We start from the raw sequence: 19,889 nt of genomic DNA on the forward strand, positions 1-19,889 counted from the left end.
GATCAAATCTGCAGACTTCTCTGCTCTTCCAAGCAGGAATGGCCACTTCCAGTCGGTTATTGCCCTTCCACCAGTAGCCTGCCTCCTAGCCATAGGCTTTTGCTAAGCTCCTTGTTCCCTTCTATTTATTCAGCATGAAGCAAAGTTTAAGGTATAAATATGAAGCTAAATGACTCAGCTTTCTGCAGCAAAAGAGAAGGGAGGCAACATTCACAAGATCACTTTTACACATGTAGGTCTCCAGTGGGTATCTGAGCTACCAGATTTACCCTCAAGACATCATAGCTACAAATCATTTGCCTCTTTTCACAAGGGAGCTATCCAGTTTGCTGAGAAGACTGCATAATTTAGACAAATCATTCCACCTTAATTCACTTTAATCACCAGTTCTGTTAGATTGCCTGAGTCTTAACAAACTTTCTGTTTTGTACTCTTTCACCATCTAATTCAGTGGTTCTCAACCTTTTTAATGCCGCGACCCCCAACCAGTCGTAAGTCGAGGACTACTCAACCGGTCGTAAGTCGAGGACTACTCAACTGGTGCAGCACCGTTTGTAGAATGGGACTTTTGGTGGGCTCAGCAGGGCAGAGACAGCCTGGACAATTCCTGTTGGCTTTTGAAAGCCAATAGAATTAGACTCTATTTAAGAGAGTCTATTCTATTGTCTTTCAATAGAATAAAAGGGAGTAGCACAGTTAAGGAAAAGGGGAAAAAAATGGTGGACTGCGTTGTTTGGCAACTCCCGTGAAATGGTCGTTCGACCCCAAATGGGGTCCCGACCCACAGGTTGAGAACCACTGATCTAATTGCTTATTTAGCTGGCATGGATAAAGAGGAAATTTTCTCTTAATAAGTTAGCAAATGGTTTTGTCTTTTTTATGATTGTGGAACTACTCAAGTTACTTTTTGAGGACAACATACAGATCACTTTGGATTATGAGGATATATCCATTATTTTACATTTTACATTTTTTATTATCCCCAACTATGATTGTCAATAAAAATGTGATTAAACTGCAGTTCAAAGTATTGTACTCTGGGGAGTCATCACTTTTAAACTACATTTAAGTTTGTAACTGTTACTGTTTTATTTCATTAATTTGGCCAAAGAAACATGGAAAATAAATTGGGGTGATGATGGTGAAGGTATATGCCACATTTTTTAAGGAGCTACTATCACATGTTTAGGATTTGGCCTTAGAGAATTTAAGTTCATAGAATCATGTTTCTGATTCTTATTTCTATGTCAACTATTTGCCTGGGAAAACAGATTATATCTATTTGGAAAAAGAAAAATGTATGTGGCCCAATTCTCCTGTTGTAACAGATGGAGTGCTCCCAATGCAGTTTATAAACTCTATCTTGAAAGAACCCTGCCCTCTAAAATCTTTCCCAATGTTAGCCATTTTAAGAAGTGTGGACTTCAATTCTCAGAATACCTCAGCCATTGTTGGGGGTAATCTAAAATAACAGCTGTAAAATAACCATGGAAGCATTCATAGTGCAAAAGAGAAGGCCTGAATGTGGTTAGAAGAACTAGCATAGTCAGTGATTAGTATACAAGCATTGCATAGTTTACCTATGTAATTTCATCTTAAGAAATTATACAAAATAAACCAAGAATGCCCAGAAGACACTTAGCTGCTGTTGAAAGACCTGGCAAGACCACACACAGCATTATAAAGTACTTCTTGACTTATGACCACAATTGGAGCTTTTGTTACAAGCAAAGCAGTTGTTAAGTGAGTCATGCCCAGTTTTATGACCTTTGTTACTGTGGTTGTTAAGCAAATCACCAAAGTCATTAAATGAGTTTGGCTTCCCCCTGTTAACTTTGCTTCTCAGAAGCCAGTTGGGAAGATCACAAATGATGATCATTTGACCACAGGGTGTATAACCTTTGTAAATACATGTTGGTTGCCAAGTGCCCAAATTCATGATCCTGTTGATCACAGGGATGCTGTGGTGGTCATAAGTGTGAGCACCAGTCATCACTTTTTTCACTCTGTCACAATTTTGAATGGCCGTTAAATGAATGATAAGTCAAGACTATCTATAAATGGCTAGGCTCAACCATAGGATGGTGACAACTCTTTTGTTGAAAGCTCCTCTTTTTTCTATCAATGTGCTGCCAAAGGAAGAGGCACCAAGGGGCCAGTGGACAGAGAAGAGCATTCGGTGTACAGGCAGTCCTTGATTTACAACCATTCGTTTAGTGACTGTTCAAAGTTACAACGGAATTGGAAAAAGTGATTTGATAGTTTTTCACATTTACAACGATTGCAGCATCCCCATGGTCACATGATCAAAATTTGGGCGCTTGGCAACTGCATGTATTTATGATGGTTGCAGTGCCCCAGAGTCATGTGGTCACCTTGTGCAAACTTTGGACAAGCAAACTCAATGGGGAAATCAGATTTACTTAGCAACTGTATTATTAATTTAACAACTGGAGTGATTCACTTAATAACTGTGTCAAGAAAGGTCATAAATGGGACGAAATTCACTTAACAACTGTCTTGCTTAGCAACGGAAATTTTCGGCTCAATTGTGGTTGTAAGTTGAGGGCTAACTGCAGTTGTGCAGGATTGGACCAATGTGTAAGGAAGGCAGACCAAGATTATAGGCCTGGATGGACATTAGGTTGTAAAGCATAAATAAACAACTAAGATGTAGGCCTGTCTGTTGCTATAGAAACTTCTTACGTGATTTGTACCCCTCTTCTCTCTCTCTCTCTCTCTCTCTCTCTCTCTCTCTGTATGTGTTTATGTGTGATAAGTTGACCAACTTTTTTACAATGAGGAGGACACAAATAAATTGGAGAAAAAAATATCGTAAATAAAACATTTTATTCATTGCAACAATACAGAATACACTATAATATGATAAATGCATAATAAAAACATTTGTAACAATAACATTTTATATTGTAATTATGCTTACATGCCTATTAATTATTATTTAAATGAGTACAAAAGAAGGACTGTCCTCCCTAAAAGAGGACGATCGGTCACCTTAAACCTATCTCACAAAACTGGTTGTTGTGCTGCCATATCTGGGCCACAAAAACCTACAACATGGGTGTCCAATCTTTTGACTTGCCTGGATTGCATTGAATGAAGAGTTGCCTTGGGCTGCATATATAACATACATAGCATAGTTAATGTATATAAATCACATAAAAATATATAAAGTTTATGATATTTGGGAGCTGCATTAGTAGATGTCCAGAGCTAAATGCGATCCACAGACTGTGGGTGGCACCCGCCTGACCTAGAAGGTCATACATTCTTAGCTTTTTATAGCTCTTTGCTGCCATCTGTGGCTGTCTAGGATTTTGCAGCCCAGAAAAGCCCGTCCCAGGAAAAATGGTGGGAAACAGTGCTATGCATGTTGGTTCGGGAGGGAAAGTGCAACCTTGCTAAATTTAGCAAATTTACAATTTTCTTCTCTGTGGACTTATGAGGCCAATGTGAGAAGAATATGGAGGACAGGCCACTATTAACCCTTTGTCTCCTGCAGGCCTGCCTCTCTGGGAAAATGAGGATGCTACTCCGTCCCCGCTGTTGGAGGCCCTCTCATCAGAGGCCATGGAGGGACCCAAGGAGGAGGAAATGGGGGTGTCAGCAGAGGTGCGGGGGTCCCCGTCCCCCAGTCCCGAAGGCCTCTCTGAATTGCTGCAGGGGACACTGCTGAGAAAAGAGTTTTCTGGGGGCGAGGTGGTGGAAGAGCCAATTCCTGGTGAGAAAAAATAAAGAATTTGGGGAAGGGGAAGGTTCTGTCTGGGATGGGACTATTTGTAGAAGAGAGGGTGGCTTGGGTTGAAGAGAAATGGAGGGGCAGGGATGATTCTTGGAGGGGGATTGTGGGCCTATTATAAGGGGAGATGTCATTGTCAATCATAAAGTTTGGCATTGCACTTTTAAAAAGGGGTTAATGATAGTTCTGTATTTGCACATTGGTTTTTCTGCCAGTTTCATGGCAGAGAGGACATTTTTTGGGGGGGAGGGAGGGTATGAGAGGGTTGCAGTGTTTTTACCTGCTCTGTTCTGACTTCCCTGCACCCCTTCTTTTTAACTGTCTCCTCCTTGGTCCTAGGAGGACAGTCTTCTACTTTGTCCCCATTCCATCCTCCCATCCAGCATCTAGATGGTGGGATGGTCCTTGAGACCTCTGAGGCCACAGCCACCAGCCCCTCCCCGCTGACCACCGTTGCCCCTCCCACTGGCTTCCTACTCACCACCCCTCCAGCTTCAACAGCAGCCGCTTCACCCCGGTTGCCCTCTCCACCGGACGAGATGGGTTCTGCCAACCGGCCCATCTCGGCCACCACCACAGCCTTCATCCCTGAAGGTGAGGAAGAGACAACCACCACCCTGATTACTACGACGACTATCACGACAGTTCACACCCCTGGTAAGTGATATGAGTGAGATGCAAAGATTTCAGAAGTGGGCAGAAAGACAACTTCATCCTGATGTTCTCCCATCCCTTACCCCAGCACCTGCCCACCCAGCAGTTTGAAAGCATGCAAATGTGAGTAGATAAAAAGGTACCACTTCAATGGGAAGGTAACAGCATTCCATGCGCCACGATATATAGTCATATGGGCCACATGACCACCGAAGTGTCCTTAGACCAGGAGTCCTCAACCTGTGGGCCATGGCTCACTACTGGCCTATTGGCCAGCGAGCCACGTGAGTGGCTGGCTGGTGCGTGTATATGTGCATGTGTGCGCACAGCATCACTTGTGCGAGCCTCACTGTGAGGGCTGTAGTAATTCACAGCCCCACTTGCCTGAACATCACTGCAAACATCACGAGTGCTTGTGGCCCCACTTGCATGAGTAATGGGTGTTGGTGTGCGTGCACATGCTCATGCATGCATTCACCTGCCCCAAACCATCCCTTCCCCCCCTCCCCCCAGCTAGGGCCGCCAATCCTGAAAAGTTGGGGAACTCTGCTTTTTTAGACAACACTGGCCCTCCTGGCTAAGAAATGGAGATGAGCACTGCCCAGTTGGAGACGGCTGGGCAGGGGAAACTATTACCTTTACCTTTATCATTCCCCAGCCAAAAAGCCTGGATGACCCATAATGAGTCACCAAATAGTGGTAGGCTGGACATGGTTGAAAAATAGGGACCATCCTGGATTAAACTGACTTCACTCTTCTTTGTTTCCTTGCCTGCCTCCCTCCCCAAGTGCTTTGCAACAACAACATCACCGACATTGAAGGCTATGTTGAATCTCCCGATTACGCTGGTACTACCTTTTATGGAGGCCTGGATTGTACTTACACCATTTCAGTGTATGTGGGCTACGGCATAGAAGTACAGGTGAGAAGTGATGAATTGGTCAACACCGAAGAAGTTAAAAGTATGTCTGAAGTTGGGATTGATCATTCTTTTTCAAAAGTGTTTAGAAATAGACAAAAATTAGCAATAGCTGACCATGTTGCAGGTAATCCTTGACTTACAACCATTTGTTTGGTGACCGTTCAAAGTTACAATGGCACTGAAAAAAGTGACTTAGAACTGGTCCTTGCACTTACGATCATTGCAGCATCCCTACGGTCACATGACCAAAATTTGGGTGCTTGGTAACCAGCAGATATTTACAACAATTGTAGTGTCCTGGGGTCATGTGATCACCATTTGCAAGCTTCCCAGCTGACCTTTGACAAGCAGAGTCAATGGGAAAGCTAGATTTGCTTAACAGCCACATGAGCCACTTAAGAACTGCCGTGCTTTGCTTAACAACCATAGCAAAAAGGTCATAAAATTGTGTATGGCTTGCTTAGCAACAGAAATTCTGGACCTAACTGTGGTTGTGTGTCAAGGACTATCTGTAGGCTTTAGTGGCATTTGGCATGCTTTGAAAACAGGAGCACAGCACCTCCCTGCTGTTTGGAAAAGCTGTCTGTTTCAGGAATCTTTGCCAGGCTATAAAAAAAGATGCTGCTCCTTTAAGAGTTGTGTTCATTTAATGCAGTGGTTCTCAACTTTTTTAATGCCGCGACCCCCAACAGGTCATAAGTCAAGGACTACTCAACCGGTCGTAAGTCGAGGACTACTCAACTGGTGCAGCACCATTTGCAGAATGGGACTTTTGGCGGGCTCAGCAGGGCAGAGACAGCCTGGACAATTCCTATTGGCTTTTGAAAGCCAATAGAATTAGACTCTATTCAAGAGAGTCTATTCTATTGGCTTTCAAAAGCTAATAGAATAAAAGGGAGTAGCACAGCTAAGGAAAAGGGGAAAAAAATAGCGGACTGCGTTGTTTGGCGACCCCCGTGAAATGGTCGTTCGATCCCAAATGGGGTCCCGACCCACAGATTGAGAACCACTGATTTAGTGAATGGATTCTTTAAAAGCAGCATCCTCTTTTTTTCCCCCTCAGGCTTGCGCTGAAAGCTGGAATAAAAAACCAAGCTGTTTTAAGGAACACCAAAGTGATATTATACTGATAAGATAACCTTTATTGTTATTTTTTTTACTATAGCACATTGGCCCAGATTAAAAATGAAATTCTGTTGCCTGCTGTCAAAAGAAAGTATATATCTACCCATACACATACATAGTTGTCCAAGAATCAAGGGACTTTGGAAACATTTCTGAAGCGTGTCCAACCCTGTGCATTACATGAATATTTGGTTCAAGTCCTGTTTTGGAGATGGGCTTCCACTTGCCTCCTCCATTCCCCATAGCTTCCTGATAATATTTGTTCTTAATTTTAGATTCTTGAACATATTAAAAAATATGAGAAGCATTTAAGCAAGTGTGTCCACTTTCTTATTCTTCTCCCTTCCTTTGTCAACTTCCATGACTTCCAGGTGCAGACTCTGAACTTATCCAAGGAGGATTCACTAACTGTGGAAGGTCTGGGAGGAGAGAAGCCTATTGTCTTGGCCAATGAGTCATTGATGGTTGAGGGGCAAGTGATCCGTAGCCCAACCAATCAGGTCCTGATTCATTTCCAGAGCTACCACACCACCACCCCTGGTGTCTTCAGATTCCACTACCAGGGTAAGGCATGACTACCTCCTCATTTCACCTTCCTTTAAATGAACTTTCCCTACTTAGTCTTCCTCAAAGAGTTGGGATTCCAACTCAAAACCTCCCAGGCTGATTATGGTTGTCTGGACTGCACATTATGGGAAGCATATCCCATAGGTGCTTTTTCAAGAGGCAACTGGACTTTCTGTGTTTTTCCTTGAAGATGTTTCACTTCTGTCCAAGAAGCTTCTTGGATGAGAAGCTAAACATCTTTAAGAAAAAACAAAGGAAGTTCAGTTGCCTCTTGAAAAAGCACCTTTGGGACAACCATGACCTGGATGATTGAGAATCCCCATAGACATGTGAGAAGCAAGTTCCATACCTAAATAAAATGATGGGGAATTTCTCATCCCATTGAGCAGTGAGACCTTTTCCCAATACCTGAGGACCGAGAAAGCAATGAGATGGAGGATTATAATTATTTTTTCTGGATTGGACTGAGGTTTTGGACTGTTCTAGCACCTGTGTCACAAAGCCAGACCTGGTAAAAGCTGATTCTCACCTGGGTCATTCAGAACAAAACTGGACATTATGATATCACTATATCTACACTATACATATTTCATGTATTATTAGGATTGATGGGTTTGTCTCAGTGTAGCCCTATCTAATTGCATGCACATTTCTCCAAATCCAGGCTGCTGTACTTATGCATGAAATGGGGAGGGAGGCCTCATCTGAAAAGCAAACGGGACATATAATATAATTTCCAGAAGCTCTTTTCCTTAGATGTGTTCTAATCCCAGAAGCACTGGAAAGAAATCTCTAGAAGATGATGGCAGTGGGTTTAACAGGGCTTTATCTGCCTTACAGCTTGACTAATTTACATAAGAGTGAAAGAAAATCCTTCCTGTAAATCCAAACCAGAAGGAACCATATCTTGCTGAAAAACAAACAAATAAAAAGAAAGCCAATAAACCCATTTACAAATCAAGGATATATGCACCCAATGACATTCAAAGCAGATGAGAACTTCCCCGGGTCCATCATATCATAACACAGAAATTCTCATCTACTCTGAATGTTATATGGTACAAAATTCAGTGTGCACACTGTGTGTTGAAAAGACTAATTTGAGGCAGCGGGCATACCGAAAATGAACAAAAACCTATTAACTGTTCTCTAGGTGCACAAATATTTATCAAGTACTGGAAGAATTGAGGAATGCATATCGTTCCTTGAAGGCATTTTTGTTGAGCATAATTACCTGTTATATTTCCCTGACTGTAACCTTCCTATCTCCCAACCCCAGCTTTCCTGCTCAGCTGTGGCTTCCCCAGTAGGCCAGAAAATGGGGATGTCATGGTAACCGATCTCCATCCAGGGGGCTCTGCCACTTTCAAATGTGAGTCAGGTTTCCAGTTGAGGGGTGAAGAGATACTCATTTGCCTCAACGTCAGCCGCCCTCTATGGAGTGGCACCAGCCCTGCATGTGTGGGTGAGTGAAGAAATAAAATGAACTAGGAAATGCGGCCTTGACAAAAGATTGGAGCGGTAATGGACAAAAGGGAGAGCATTTTAAAGCTTTCTGAGTCCCAGGGGCAGAACGTTCTTTGGAGAATCCTTTCTTCCTTCATTATATGAAAATTATTTTTTTTTTTATTTTTGGCATTTTTTTAATCCACTGATACCAACGGCCCAGTTAATGGGGGCATGAGTGCAACTTCAAAATGCCATAATAATTGTCGGAATTATAATTTTTTTAATGGATGAAGTTTTCCGCTAATCAAAAGTATCTGTCTGGCGGATTGTCTCAAATACTGAATTATCATTTGGAAGCTAAGAATCTTTTGGCTCAGCAGGGGACCAATTTAAGAATTTGCTGTTGAAGAAAAGAGAATTATTTTGTTTTCTTTTGCCATTTATAATACTGACAGATGAATTTTGGTTCCTCCACTCTGTGGAGTTAAAGTGTAAAGATTTATACAGTAATGAATGATGCAAGAGCAAGGCAAATAACACTTTTTCCTCTAAATGTTAAAACAGGCAGTTACACAATGAACGGATTGCCAATATGTTCAGAATGAAAATGTTTCTTTGCAGAATGCATAATTTATTGTCACAAGGTGCAGAAAGACATAAAATTAGACAAATTAACAGTGGATAAAGCCTCAATAGCTATTTTGTCATGGAATGGAAGCTTTATATTTAGAGATATTGCCAGACATTCTGGGCAAACACCCAAGGCTTTACACAATAATATCCTTCTAGTGATTTTCTAAGAGTATTTAACTGGCCTCAGTTTGAAGAATAATGCTGGGCAAAATAGGTCTTTCAATAATGCTCAATTTTTCCTGTAAGTTTGAGCACCTTGAACAATTGCAAATGCTCCATGGAAAGTCTAAATTATAGATCCAGGATCTTTGGGATTTAAGTTTAAATTTTCCATACTAGCTACAAAATCCTAGGCAATCCAAGACACCCATGGTCAGGTAAAATCTGACTTTTATATTCTTTGCCAATCACATAAAAATGTATCTTGGCTAGGGATGATAAACGTATTTGCAATGTACATGATAAATGTATTTACAAAGAATGAAGACCTTAATGATATTTGGTCATTTTTTTTTTGCCAAGTGGCTTTGAACTCTAAAAGGCAATGTTGAAATAAGGAGCCTGGGAAGTGTTAGGGGTTGGCTTAGCCAGGGATTCAGGATAAAACATAGTTTTATCTGGGTAAAACTACTATTTCTCCTGCCAAAATGAAATCTTAGAAGGACCTTTCTAAGGATGCATGAAATGATAAGCAGGATTCTGGATTCTAAGAATTCTAGGGGAAAGCGGGACTTGTAAAGAACATCTAGCCTTCCTCCCCCTAGCTTCCTGTGGAGGAACAGTTCACAACGCCACTCGTGGACGCATTGTGGCTCCAGAGGCCCCAGGAGGACCACGTGGTCGGAACCTGACCTGCCGCTGGTTGGTGGAAGCACCTGAAGGCCAGAGGCTCCATCTACACTTTGAAAGAGTGGCGCTGGATGAGGATAATGACAAGTGAGAAAATGGAAAAAGGGGGATGAGGGGGTGAGAAGATAGAAAATTGACAGGCAGTCAAGCATGCCATGGAAGTGAGAGTGGAGAAGGGAGCAGAGAAAAGAGAAGATGGGGTGGCATCAGTTGAGGACCAGCAGGAAGGATTGAGATACATTTCAGAGAACATCAAGAACCTTGCCTGGTGCAGGGAGGAGAGATGAGAGCAAAATCAGTCTGTAGGACATAGAAGAAACAGGAGGAGAAAGATATTTTTGTTTTCCCATAAAAATATGATGGACTTTCATGAAACACTTGAAATTTAGAATTTAGAACTGTCCTTAGAGAAGGGATGAGTGAACTGTTAAGGAGAAACCTGAACAAGAGATTACAATGGCTTTGCCTTATGGCTAAAGTGAGAAAGTTGGACAGCTTTTCAAGTTTGATGCCAGCCTTTCAAGACTATGACACCGCAGGGATTCCAGGAATGCTATTTTATTGTTAGAGAGTATAATACCCAAATCTTGCATTGTGAAAACTCTTATTTGAATCTGTTATGGTCCACTCATACCTTTCTCAAGGTTTGCTCTGAATTTGTTTACACACAGTATGTCATGTACCCTGAGTTGGAGAGATCTGTATACCCAAATCCTTTACCTTTCCCAGGCTGATGATCCGCAGTGGGAGTAGCACTTTCTCCCCTATCATTTATGATTCTGACATGGATGATGTCCCAGAACGGGGATTGCTAAGTGATGCTCAGTCCCTCATTGTTGAATTGGTCAGTGAGGGACCCGCTATGCCCCTCATCCTTAGCCTGCGCTACGAAGGTGAGAATGTAATTTTATTAACCCCTCCCTGCATTTTACTTGCTCAAAAATAGTAGAGGCGAGAAAACAGTGATGCTGTCTTCTCTCTTGGCAGTAGATTCTGACAGTTGCTATTGGTAACTTTGGAAAGTCACCAACTCGAACGAGCATGATAATATGCAATACTGTTGTGAGCTAAGTGTTGGAAGCTTATTTTAGTAAAACAAAATTCCGCTTTGTCATTTGGGGTTGGATAAATTACTAGGGTGCCATGATGAGGCCATATGCCACTGACGGGCTAAAACTCGTCATGCTACAGAACCCATTCTGTTATGCTACAGAATGCATGACAGTTCTGGGAACTCATTGGTTTCACTCCAGATTCTGTAAAGAAAAGAGAAGTTTTCAGTGTGGTTAGGACAAAAAAAATGGGATCAAGACACATGAAAGCGAAGAAGCAAAGAGTCCACAAGGAAGGATACAAGAGGAAGGGTGGAGAATGGGAAAGACAGGAACTTCAGCAAAAGGTCGGAGGCAGGGAACCCAGACAAGAAAGAGGTTACCAGGGAGAAAGGCTGGTGGTAGCTTGAGGGAGAAATGAATTTAAGTAGCATTGATTCAGGACTTGAGCACATGTCCTACAAGGGTAGACTGAAGGAATTGGGAAGAAGGTTGTAATTTATTGGAGAAGAGAGCCAAACAGAAAGATGGCTCTGGCAGAAAAAAGGGACTGAACACATGTAGGGAGTGGGTTTTTATACCCTCTGGAGCCTTTTGTTTGTGGAATTGTTCTTGTGGCATGAACTTTTACCTGAGTCTGAGTGTGCCTTTCTGGTATTCTGATGGTGATGGGTTAATCTTATTATGTCCAAGGATCATATCTTGCTTCCCTGGGGCTGGGGCTGGGGCTGGGGCTGATGAACTTCCTTAACAGTTCCTAACAGCTAAGTTGGCTGGGGAATTCTGGAGGTTGAAGTCCACACATCCTCAGGTTGCCTAGATTGAGAAACGCTGGTTTACTGTGATCAGAAGAAGCTGTGGGTCAATACCTAGAGCTGGTTTCTCTTCCAATCACATGAATATTGGAGGCAGAAAGAGGATAAAGTTTGAGAAAGCAACGTTGGCAGGAAAGAAGTGATAAGACGTAGAAGGTTGCTGAAAGGATACAAAACTTTAGACAACTTTAGATCTGACTTGACTGCATTCTTCTTGTGATTTGACCAAGATGTGGTAATGTAGTTGAACTTGTAATAGTTGTACCAAGTCAACAATAAATGTAGGATTGATCCCATCTTCAAGGAGATATTACTGTAATATTTTACTGCAGTGGGAGAGAAATCAGAAGCTATAACCTTTATAAGGACAGTTTTCTGACCTTTTTGCTCCCCCTGGCGGCAGCTTTTGATGAAGATCGATGCTATGAACCGTTCCTGGCCCATGGAAATTTCAGCACATCAGACCCTCTGTATCGTACAGGGACCATTGTAGAGTTTGCTTGCAGTGCAGGATACATGCTTGAGCAGGGTCCTTCGGCCATTGAATGCATTGATTCAAGAGACCCCCGCTGGAATGAAAGCGAGCCCACCTGCAAAGGTAATCATTCTTCAACTCAAATTCTCTGCTCAATTTTCTTCTGGAGCCTGATGCATGATGTCTTTTCTTCTTGATTGCTCTTTTGTGTTTCTGCCCTGCTGCCTGAAAGAGTAATGGTGTGCGCCGATGGGGCACAATAGGCCTGAGTAAATTAAGATGCTATGTACTGGGTTTTACGAATTCAGGCAGGTGTTTGAACAGCTGAGCAAATTAGGGCAGAGGCAGAAGCCAACATAATTGGAAGGAGAGGAGAGTTGTGGCAGAGTGTGGATCTGACAAGATCTATACAAAGTCTGGTAATTAAAATGGGACAGCTGCAGGTTCTAAAAATGCCACTTTACAAGCAAGAATAGAGCATGATCTAGAAAGCTATTTGCATAGGCTGAACAGATCTGGAAGCAGATAGTCACATTAGAGTTACTAGAGCCCCACTTATCTCCTTTAGAAAGGGACTGAAAAGGCTAAATAATCTCACTATTCCCTTCATCATTGATCAGAAGTGGGTATGGCTTAATTACAATATTGTTTGGAAAGTATATTCTGATACCTTGGCTGAGTGTGGGAAGGGTGTTACTTTCTCTCTCTAACTCTTTTTCTTGGAGGACTAGAGATGCACACCAGGTTAGTTGGCTGGACTTAAGTGTTCTCACAACACAACTGACTGGATGGAGTTAGTTGAACTATGGGTATGAGTGCCTGGCTTTGTTTATGACTAAAATTAACCCCCTAGAGCAGGGGTCTTCAAACCTGGCCCTTTAATGACTTGTGGACTTCAACTCCCAGAATTCCTCAGCCAGGCATGCTGGCTGAGGAATTCTGGGAGTTGAAGTCCACAAGTCATTAAAGGGCCAGGTTTGAAGACCCCTGCCCTAGGGCATGGCTCTCTGAGGAGTTCTGGGAGTTGACATCCACAAGTCTTAAAGTTGCCAGGTTTGGAGACCCCTGCCCCAGGTGTTTTAGGTCAGCTGACTCCTTTTTGGTGGTTCTCACAACATGCTACTGTAACATCCTTCCTCCACATTTTGTGGGGCCACTCTTATTTTAATCCAGAAATATAAAATACTTTTATATAAAATATAAAAGTCTAAGATAATATGGCCAGAGCCTTCAGTTTCCTTCCTATGGATTCAGCTGCAACCTTTTGAAAGAATTAAGAATGACTTACAAACCAACAGCTACATTTGGTGAGGAAAGGAATGTAATGCCCTTTCGTGCCCCCCTCCGAGTACAGCAGAGATGGGACATCTGTGATGCTTCAGATATCACTGAACCCCAGGGGTGTCATCAAGAATGACTAAATGTGCTGTGGAGACTTTCAGCATCTACACATTTTGAAAACTGGGTTCCACCTTCTACTTGCTCGAACAGGCAGGACTAAAATATTTCTAAAAAATCCTAGAACGAGAAAGAACACCATTTGTCTTCCCAAGATACCTTTCTGCTAATTCCAGTTCAGGTCTTTTCTTTAATGGCTGGGAAGCACGTGGACACTGAAAGGGCTAGGAGATGTGATTCTCCAGGTAGCGAGTCCTTCTTCCCTCCAGCTATGAGTCACGTGCCTCTGGAAGTCCACATTCTCTTCTTCAGGAAGCTGAGAAGTTAGGCAACTGGACTAGATAGAACCTGGCACTAGTAGGCAGCTAGTTCCCCTATCACCCATCATGAGGGCACTTCAATCCAGGAATTCTGGAGTTGGGCACAGGAGCCAATCATTGCTGTGATGCTCATTTGATATGGCGCCATTATGCTTCAGCCCAACAACTCAACTCTTGCTAGTGTGAGGGTGTGAAAGCAGAGCATCCCCTTCCAGTTGCAAGGGTGGACATGGGCCTTCCTCAATCTAATGGAAGAAAAATGAGATCTTCCCAATCTCTAGTCACTACATCAGATTTGATTGGGATAAGAGAATGAAACAACTTTTTGAACCTCGTGTTTAGAAAACATTAACTCCTCTCCACTGTCTTCATTCTCAAGACATTTAAATACTGTTTTCCTTATGGGGTGTTTAGAAGAGTTAGCCTGAGTTGCACTCATCTGTGGAAATGCATTATAAATTATTTGCCATTTCTTTTCTTCATGAGCATATTTGACATTTTATCTAGTCTTAACTGAACTAGAAGTATGAACGTGGATGAGACCCAGTGATTTATATGGGATTTGGCAGGAAATACAAATAAATGTTGCAGTGTTTTATTTCTTAAAATTGGCCTAGTTGACTTTCATTTGACTTTCATCATTGAATTTTGTCAGGATGATACATATTTCTGTTTTGTGCGTCAAGTGACTGGATTTAGTTTTCAGGCCTTTGTGTTGTGGCATCTTTTGAGTTATCTATGCAGACCTGCTACATGGATTTCTTCTTCCTATGTTGTCAAAATAATTCTGCAAGTCCTTGCAGAATTGTATCCCCAACTCTTGTAGGGACTTCTTTTTACATATGTCCCAGTTTTCAGGTTATTCTCTTCCAGTGAAAGAAAATGAAACATTGAATAGTGTGAGAGTCCCCTTCTCTGCTGTAGATTGAAGATATCCTTTATTCCCTGGAATTTCTTATTTTATCCATGTTGTCTTTTGTGTTTTCTCTGGAGATCCTATTTACTCCCTTAAGTGGAAGGGCCGGTTAGCTTTATTTCTATAATATTTTAATCCTGCTTCTTGGAGCAAGTTGAAGGAACTATCCAGTTTTCAAGATATTGTCTGCCTTTGTAAAAAAGAAATGTCATGGTAATTCCAATATTCTCTTCCTTACCCCTGCAGTAACATTTTTCACAGCTAGTTGGTGTCATGACCTAGAATCCAATTTCTCATATTTGATTATTAGGTCATTTTGATGGAGTCACGGAAAGAGGAAAGAAGAGAATCAGAAAGCATTGCAATGCAGAGATGATGAAAGATGGCCGTCACTATCTTTGCTGGGAGACACATTTTACCTCTCTTGAATTCTAGGGCAGAGCATGGTGTGTGTTTCTGGGAGGGTCGGAAGGTAAAGGGGCTGTTCAATTTGTCTTTCCCTATTGCTTTTTTCACCATCCCAGAAAAATGAGGGGTCCTTGGTGCTCTCTGAGCTTGATTGTTTTCTTGCAAGATGTTTCATTACCTAAACTAGGAAACACCATCAGAGCTCTGATGATGTTACAGTGGTACTTAGAAACTCATCGTTAATTGGTTCCAGGAGACGCGATGAATACCAAAAACAATGAGTACCAAATAAATTTTTCCTGTAAGGAATAATGTAGTCAGTCACAAGGCAACTGACACTGACAAGTTCTAGCTTGTACATTGAGTACTAAACAAACAATGTCCCAGAACAAAATTTCTGTGCCATAATGCATTGAGTACCAAATTCGATGAGTTTCAAAGCAGTTGAGTATCAAGGTACCACTGTACCTAGTCTGAGTAGTGAAACATTTGCAAGAAAACAACCAAGCTCAAAGAGCACCAAGGACCTCTCATTTCAACCCTGAAATACAAATATTCTCCTTTATTGGTACCAAAGGAAATTGGTTTAAAACTGGCTTAAACTGGTTGAGTAGCTGCACTGCTTCATTCAAGCTATAGTCTTCTCCTGATTATGCATCTTTTCTCTCCAGCATTGTGTGGTGGGGAGCTCTCTGAGCCAACAGGTGTTGTACTTTCTCCTGACTGGCCCCAGTCTTATGGAAAAGGTCAAGACTGCGTATGGGGCATCCGGGTGCAGGAGGAGAAGAGGGTGCTGCTAGACATTGAGATGTAGGTACTTTTGCTACTGTCACCATCAATACCATCCCATTTTCATGAGGGAGGCCTCTCAACTCAACCAAAGCAGTGTGTCCTCATGGTCCCTGAAACCATCATCTATCGTTAGATTTATGGTTGTAATCATTCATGCCATCGACATATGGAAATATGTCTGTGTACTTTGAAGATAATCTCCTGTGACAAATAGGATTCCTACTTAGAGGTCATCAACCAGATGATACAGCAAGTTCCTTAGGAAAGCCTAGATGGTGAAGCATTTTAAAACTTCAGTGCAAGAAAGAGGGAGTTACCTTTAAACTAGTATTTCTGCTGCTAGATCTAATTATTTTCTGTTGAATAGAGCTTTCCAAGTTAGACTAAAATGACAATAGAGGACATGGAACAGAAGGAGGGGATTATTTAAGTCCCCTCTTAGAATCATTTCCCTCTCAATGATTCTAAAAATTTAGAGACACAAGAAAGCTTGTCCAAACCAACAAATTGAATTCATATGTGTGTCTGCAGCCACATAATAGTAGAATCATTCTGGGGAGCCATTAAGTCAAGAGATGTACGCTCAATAGTTTGAAAGTTCTCTACAAATGACGGTAACATTAGTATAGTGCAGGGGTTTTATGACTCGTGGACTTCAACTCCCAGAATTCCTGAGCCAGCCATGCTGAAGGGAAAGGGAGAGGTTTCCAAGCTGAGCCATGCTGGCTCAGGAATTCTGGGAGTTGAAGTCCACGAGTCATAAAAAAGTCAAGGTTGCCTACCCCTGGTATAGTGATATTTTTAAAAAATCCTGGACATTTTACACATATGTATGGCTAGGCATTAGATATAATGTATTTATCTGATATCCCTCAACAGTCTTCAGAATCATTCTAGGTAGTATACTAGACAATTGAGGTAAATTAGTACAGGAACACAAGAACAGAAAGAGGACTAGGCAGCCATTTGTAATCTTTGTTTCAGGCCAAAGTTCTGCTTGAAATGAATGCTCTTAAGTTCCCCCTGAAGTCTCAGAGGTCGAGGTGGTGGTGGTCATGTGTGTGGGTGCAAGATTTCCACAATACAGGATCAGCTACAGAAAAGTCCTACCTTTTGATACATACCCTTTTTACTAACACGAAAAAGGAGCCTTCAGCAAACTGGTTCTTCCATTTCCATTGTTAAGCAAAGCAGCTCAATTTCACAACCTTTTTGTCATGGTTGTTAAGTAACAACCAATTTAATACTCAATTAAGTGAATCACATGGTTATTAAGCAAGTCTGGCTTCCCCCACTGACTTTGCTTGTCAGACGCTGGCTGGGAAGGTTATGAATGATGATCATGTGACCCAGGATGCTGCAGCCATCCTAAATACACGCCAGTTGTCAAGCACCTGAATTTTTATCACGTGACTATAGGGAAGCTGTGTATGAGTATACTGGTTGTAAGTCTCTTTTTTCAGTGCCATTGTAGCTTTGAATGGTCACTAAACAAATGATTGTAAGTCAAGGACTACCTGTAGTTACACATATTTGAATTGTTCAGTAACCCTAGCATTAGTGTAATTTTGTTTGGTCTGCTGTATATTTTTCCATATCAGAAGTCTGGGTTGCTGACTTTGGTACCACTTGCAGCTTCTGAGTTGTCTTCAAAAGTAATCCTCTGTTATAGTAATCTGGTCAAATGACAGGAGGTTGCTGTGGCTAAGATTTCCTTGTCCAAGTAGGGGCATAAGTGGTATATCAACTGAAGATGTTCAAACAGAGCTTTAAATCCAAGAGGATCTCCAAGGCTTTCTTCTATAGAAGGGAGAGAGGGAGCACAGTCCTATCTAGAACAACCAGCAGAATTGATGTTTCCAAGAAGCCAAGATGTTTACACACACAGAGCACCTCTTAGTAAAGTTTAGTCTGAGCCTGTTTCTCCTCATGCAGTCCAGTATGGCTGCATACACTGTTTCAGATTTCTCCAGTAATGCTGTCCCAGCCTGTGATAACTACAGGCTTAATGGTACTTCCCACATAACTACTGACTAGAATTCTCTATTCAGATTGGAGGAGAACCACAGCAAAGTAGCACCCAAACCCTCAATCCTTCCAGATGATTGAGAAGATACCATGGCTGTTGATACTTAATGTTAATGAGTAATTTAATAAGTCAAGGAGGGACACTCTCCACCAGGTTTTCAATAAAGTGAGATTATGAAAATGCACTTCCAAAGATACGGTTGGTGAAAATGCTCTTACAAGTTGCACTGAACCTTAATAAAGACTATGCCTGAAAAAAAGATGCTTCTGGTTTAAGGAATCCACTCATTAAAGTTAATACAGCAACTGAAGTAGAGAATCTTAAAGCCGGAAAAGAAAGATGTATATGTGAGGTCAAAATAGCAGGCATCCATGATGGTGAATGTGTATGTATGTGTGAAGAACAAACACTGAATTACTTCCAAGTAGTTTCTTTATTGTTGTTTACCTACAGACAGAATCTTCCAGACTAAAGCAACTTTCTATATAACTATAGATATACTTTGTGAACTGCTAGAGGAGGTCTGTCTTTGTCCTCTTCCTGCCTAGCAGACATTCTAAGCTGTGCTGCCTTTTTGCCCTCTGGGATGCAGTCCCTCCCTTCTGTGTCAGCCCTGACGTTCCCTCACAGTGTCAGCCCATTCTGACACTGTAATGGAATGTAGTCTGGAGTCCCTCCCAGGACTCCAGATTACATTCCACCACAGTGTCAGAATAAAGGATGAAATAGGCAATTGAAATCACTTCTTTTTAAAGTATATCACATGCATGCAATAAAAGCGGGGGAGTGGGGGCTTTGACAAGCCAATTGCACCAAATCTTTTAACATTATTTATATCTGTCCCCCCTCTGGGGATCCCTTTAGATCCAAAGCACTAATTCAGAATCATCTTAGAGTGGACTCAGCTTGACCTCTATATTAATATTTTCTTTCACTTTGAGGTTGCAATTTTGCTTACTGGTTGAAGAAAAACCATGCTTGTCTTCCCATCCATTTGTGTGTCTCAGCACTCACTTGCCCTTTAGTTTGGATGCATGAAATAACAGAAATGGGCTGTGGACTCTTTCATTTTTCTTTTCCTCTTTCAACAGTCCTTTCTCTTTGTCTTCTCCTTCCCAATTCCCCTGCTAGCCTCAACATCCGCAAGTCTGATGTGTTGACTGTTTTTGATGGAGGGGACTTAACCGCACGGATCCTTGGCCAGTACCTGGGTCCCCATCCACGGTTCAGCATTTACTCTTCAGGCCCAGCAGTCACCCTGCAGTTCCAGTCAGACCCTGGTGACCCCCTTTTTGGTCTCAGCCAAGGGTTCCTGGTGCACTATAAGGGTATGAGAAAAGGCTATGATATGCTTCGGGTAAACTGAGGGAGAGAGAGAGAACCTGATGTAAATTGATGCCTGTTGACTCATCTTGTGAAGATGGTTTAAGAAGTTAAGCCGTCTTCAAAAAGGTTTCCAAAAGTTGCTCGGTCTGAGAGTGAATGGGAATGTTGTATGATGCATTTGTTTCATATCAGAAACAGAAGAAGGAAAAGGAAAGAGCACAATTGCAGCTGAATAAAGCCAAAGTGATATTTTTGCCTAGTTGTAATTTTAGCAGCAGTAGACTGAAGAAGAAAAGGGACAGAAGTTTTGCTTCAATGCTGTTCAGGAGGACAGTATAAAGTTTAAATATAGAGTATATTCTTTTTTGGCAGTGTCATAGCAGTATTCTTGTAATCATG

The 19,889-nt window shown here is 41.9% G+C and overlaps 1 protein-coding gene across 7 annotated transcripts in view; it reads left to right on the plus strand.

The window, feature by feature from the left end:
- Nucleotides 1-19,889, plus strand: part of SEZ6L2 (seizure related 6 homolog like 2) — a 36,109-nt gene that overhangs the window by 4,399 nt on the left and 11,821 nt on the right. For 6 of the 7 annotated variants that reach the window (XM_039330369.1, XM_039330365.1, XM_039330366.1 and 3 more), the window contains 10 exons: nucleotides 3,524-3,742; nucleotides 4,100-4,417; nucleotides 5,203-5,336; nucleotides 6,833-7,025; nucleotides 8,308-8,493; nucleotides 9,875-10,046; nucleotides 10,689-10,852; nucleotides 12,230-12,424; nucleotides 16,015-16,153; nucleotides 19,296-19,492. In XM_039330369.1, the coding sequence (XP_039186303.1) occupies nucleotides 3,592-3,742; nucleotides 4,100-4,417; nucleotides 5,203-5,336; nucleotides 6,833-7,025; nucleotides 8,308-8,493; nucleotides 9,875-10,046; nucleotides 10,689-10,852; nucleotides 12,230-12,424; nucleotides 16,015-16,153; nucleotides 19,296-19,492 (1,849 nt within the window). In that variant the 5' untranslated portion in view covers nucleotides 3,524-3,591. The remainder of the gene's footprint in view (nucleotides 1-3,523; nucleotides 3,743-4,099; nucleotides 4,418-5,202; nucleotides 5,337-6,832; nucleotides 7,026-8,307; nucleotides 8,494-9,874; nucleotides 10,047-10,688; nucleotides 10,853-12,229; nucleotides 12,425-16,014; nucleotides 16,154-19,295; nucleotides 19,493-19,889) is intronic. The other variant, XM_039330370.1, reaches the window with a different exon arrangement.

The sequence above is a fragment of the Crotalus tigris genome, unplaced genomic scaffold (assembly GCF_016545835.1).
Source record: "Crotalus tigris isolate CLP2741 ecotype Arizona unplaced genomic scaffold, ASM1654583v1 scf7180000024427.8105951120:4207309, whole genome shotgun sequence".
Taxonomy (NCBI): domain Eukaryota; kingdom Metazoa; phylum Chordata; class Lepidosauria; order Squamata; family Viperidae; genus Crotalus; species Crotalus tigris.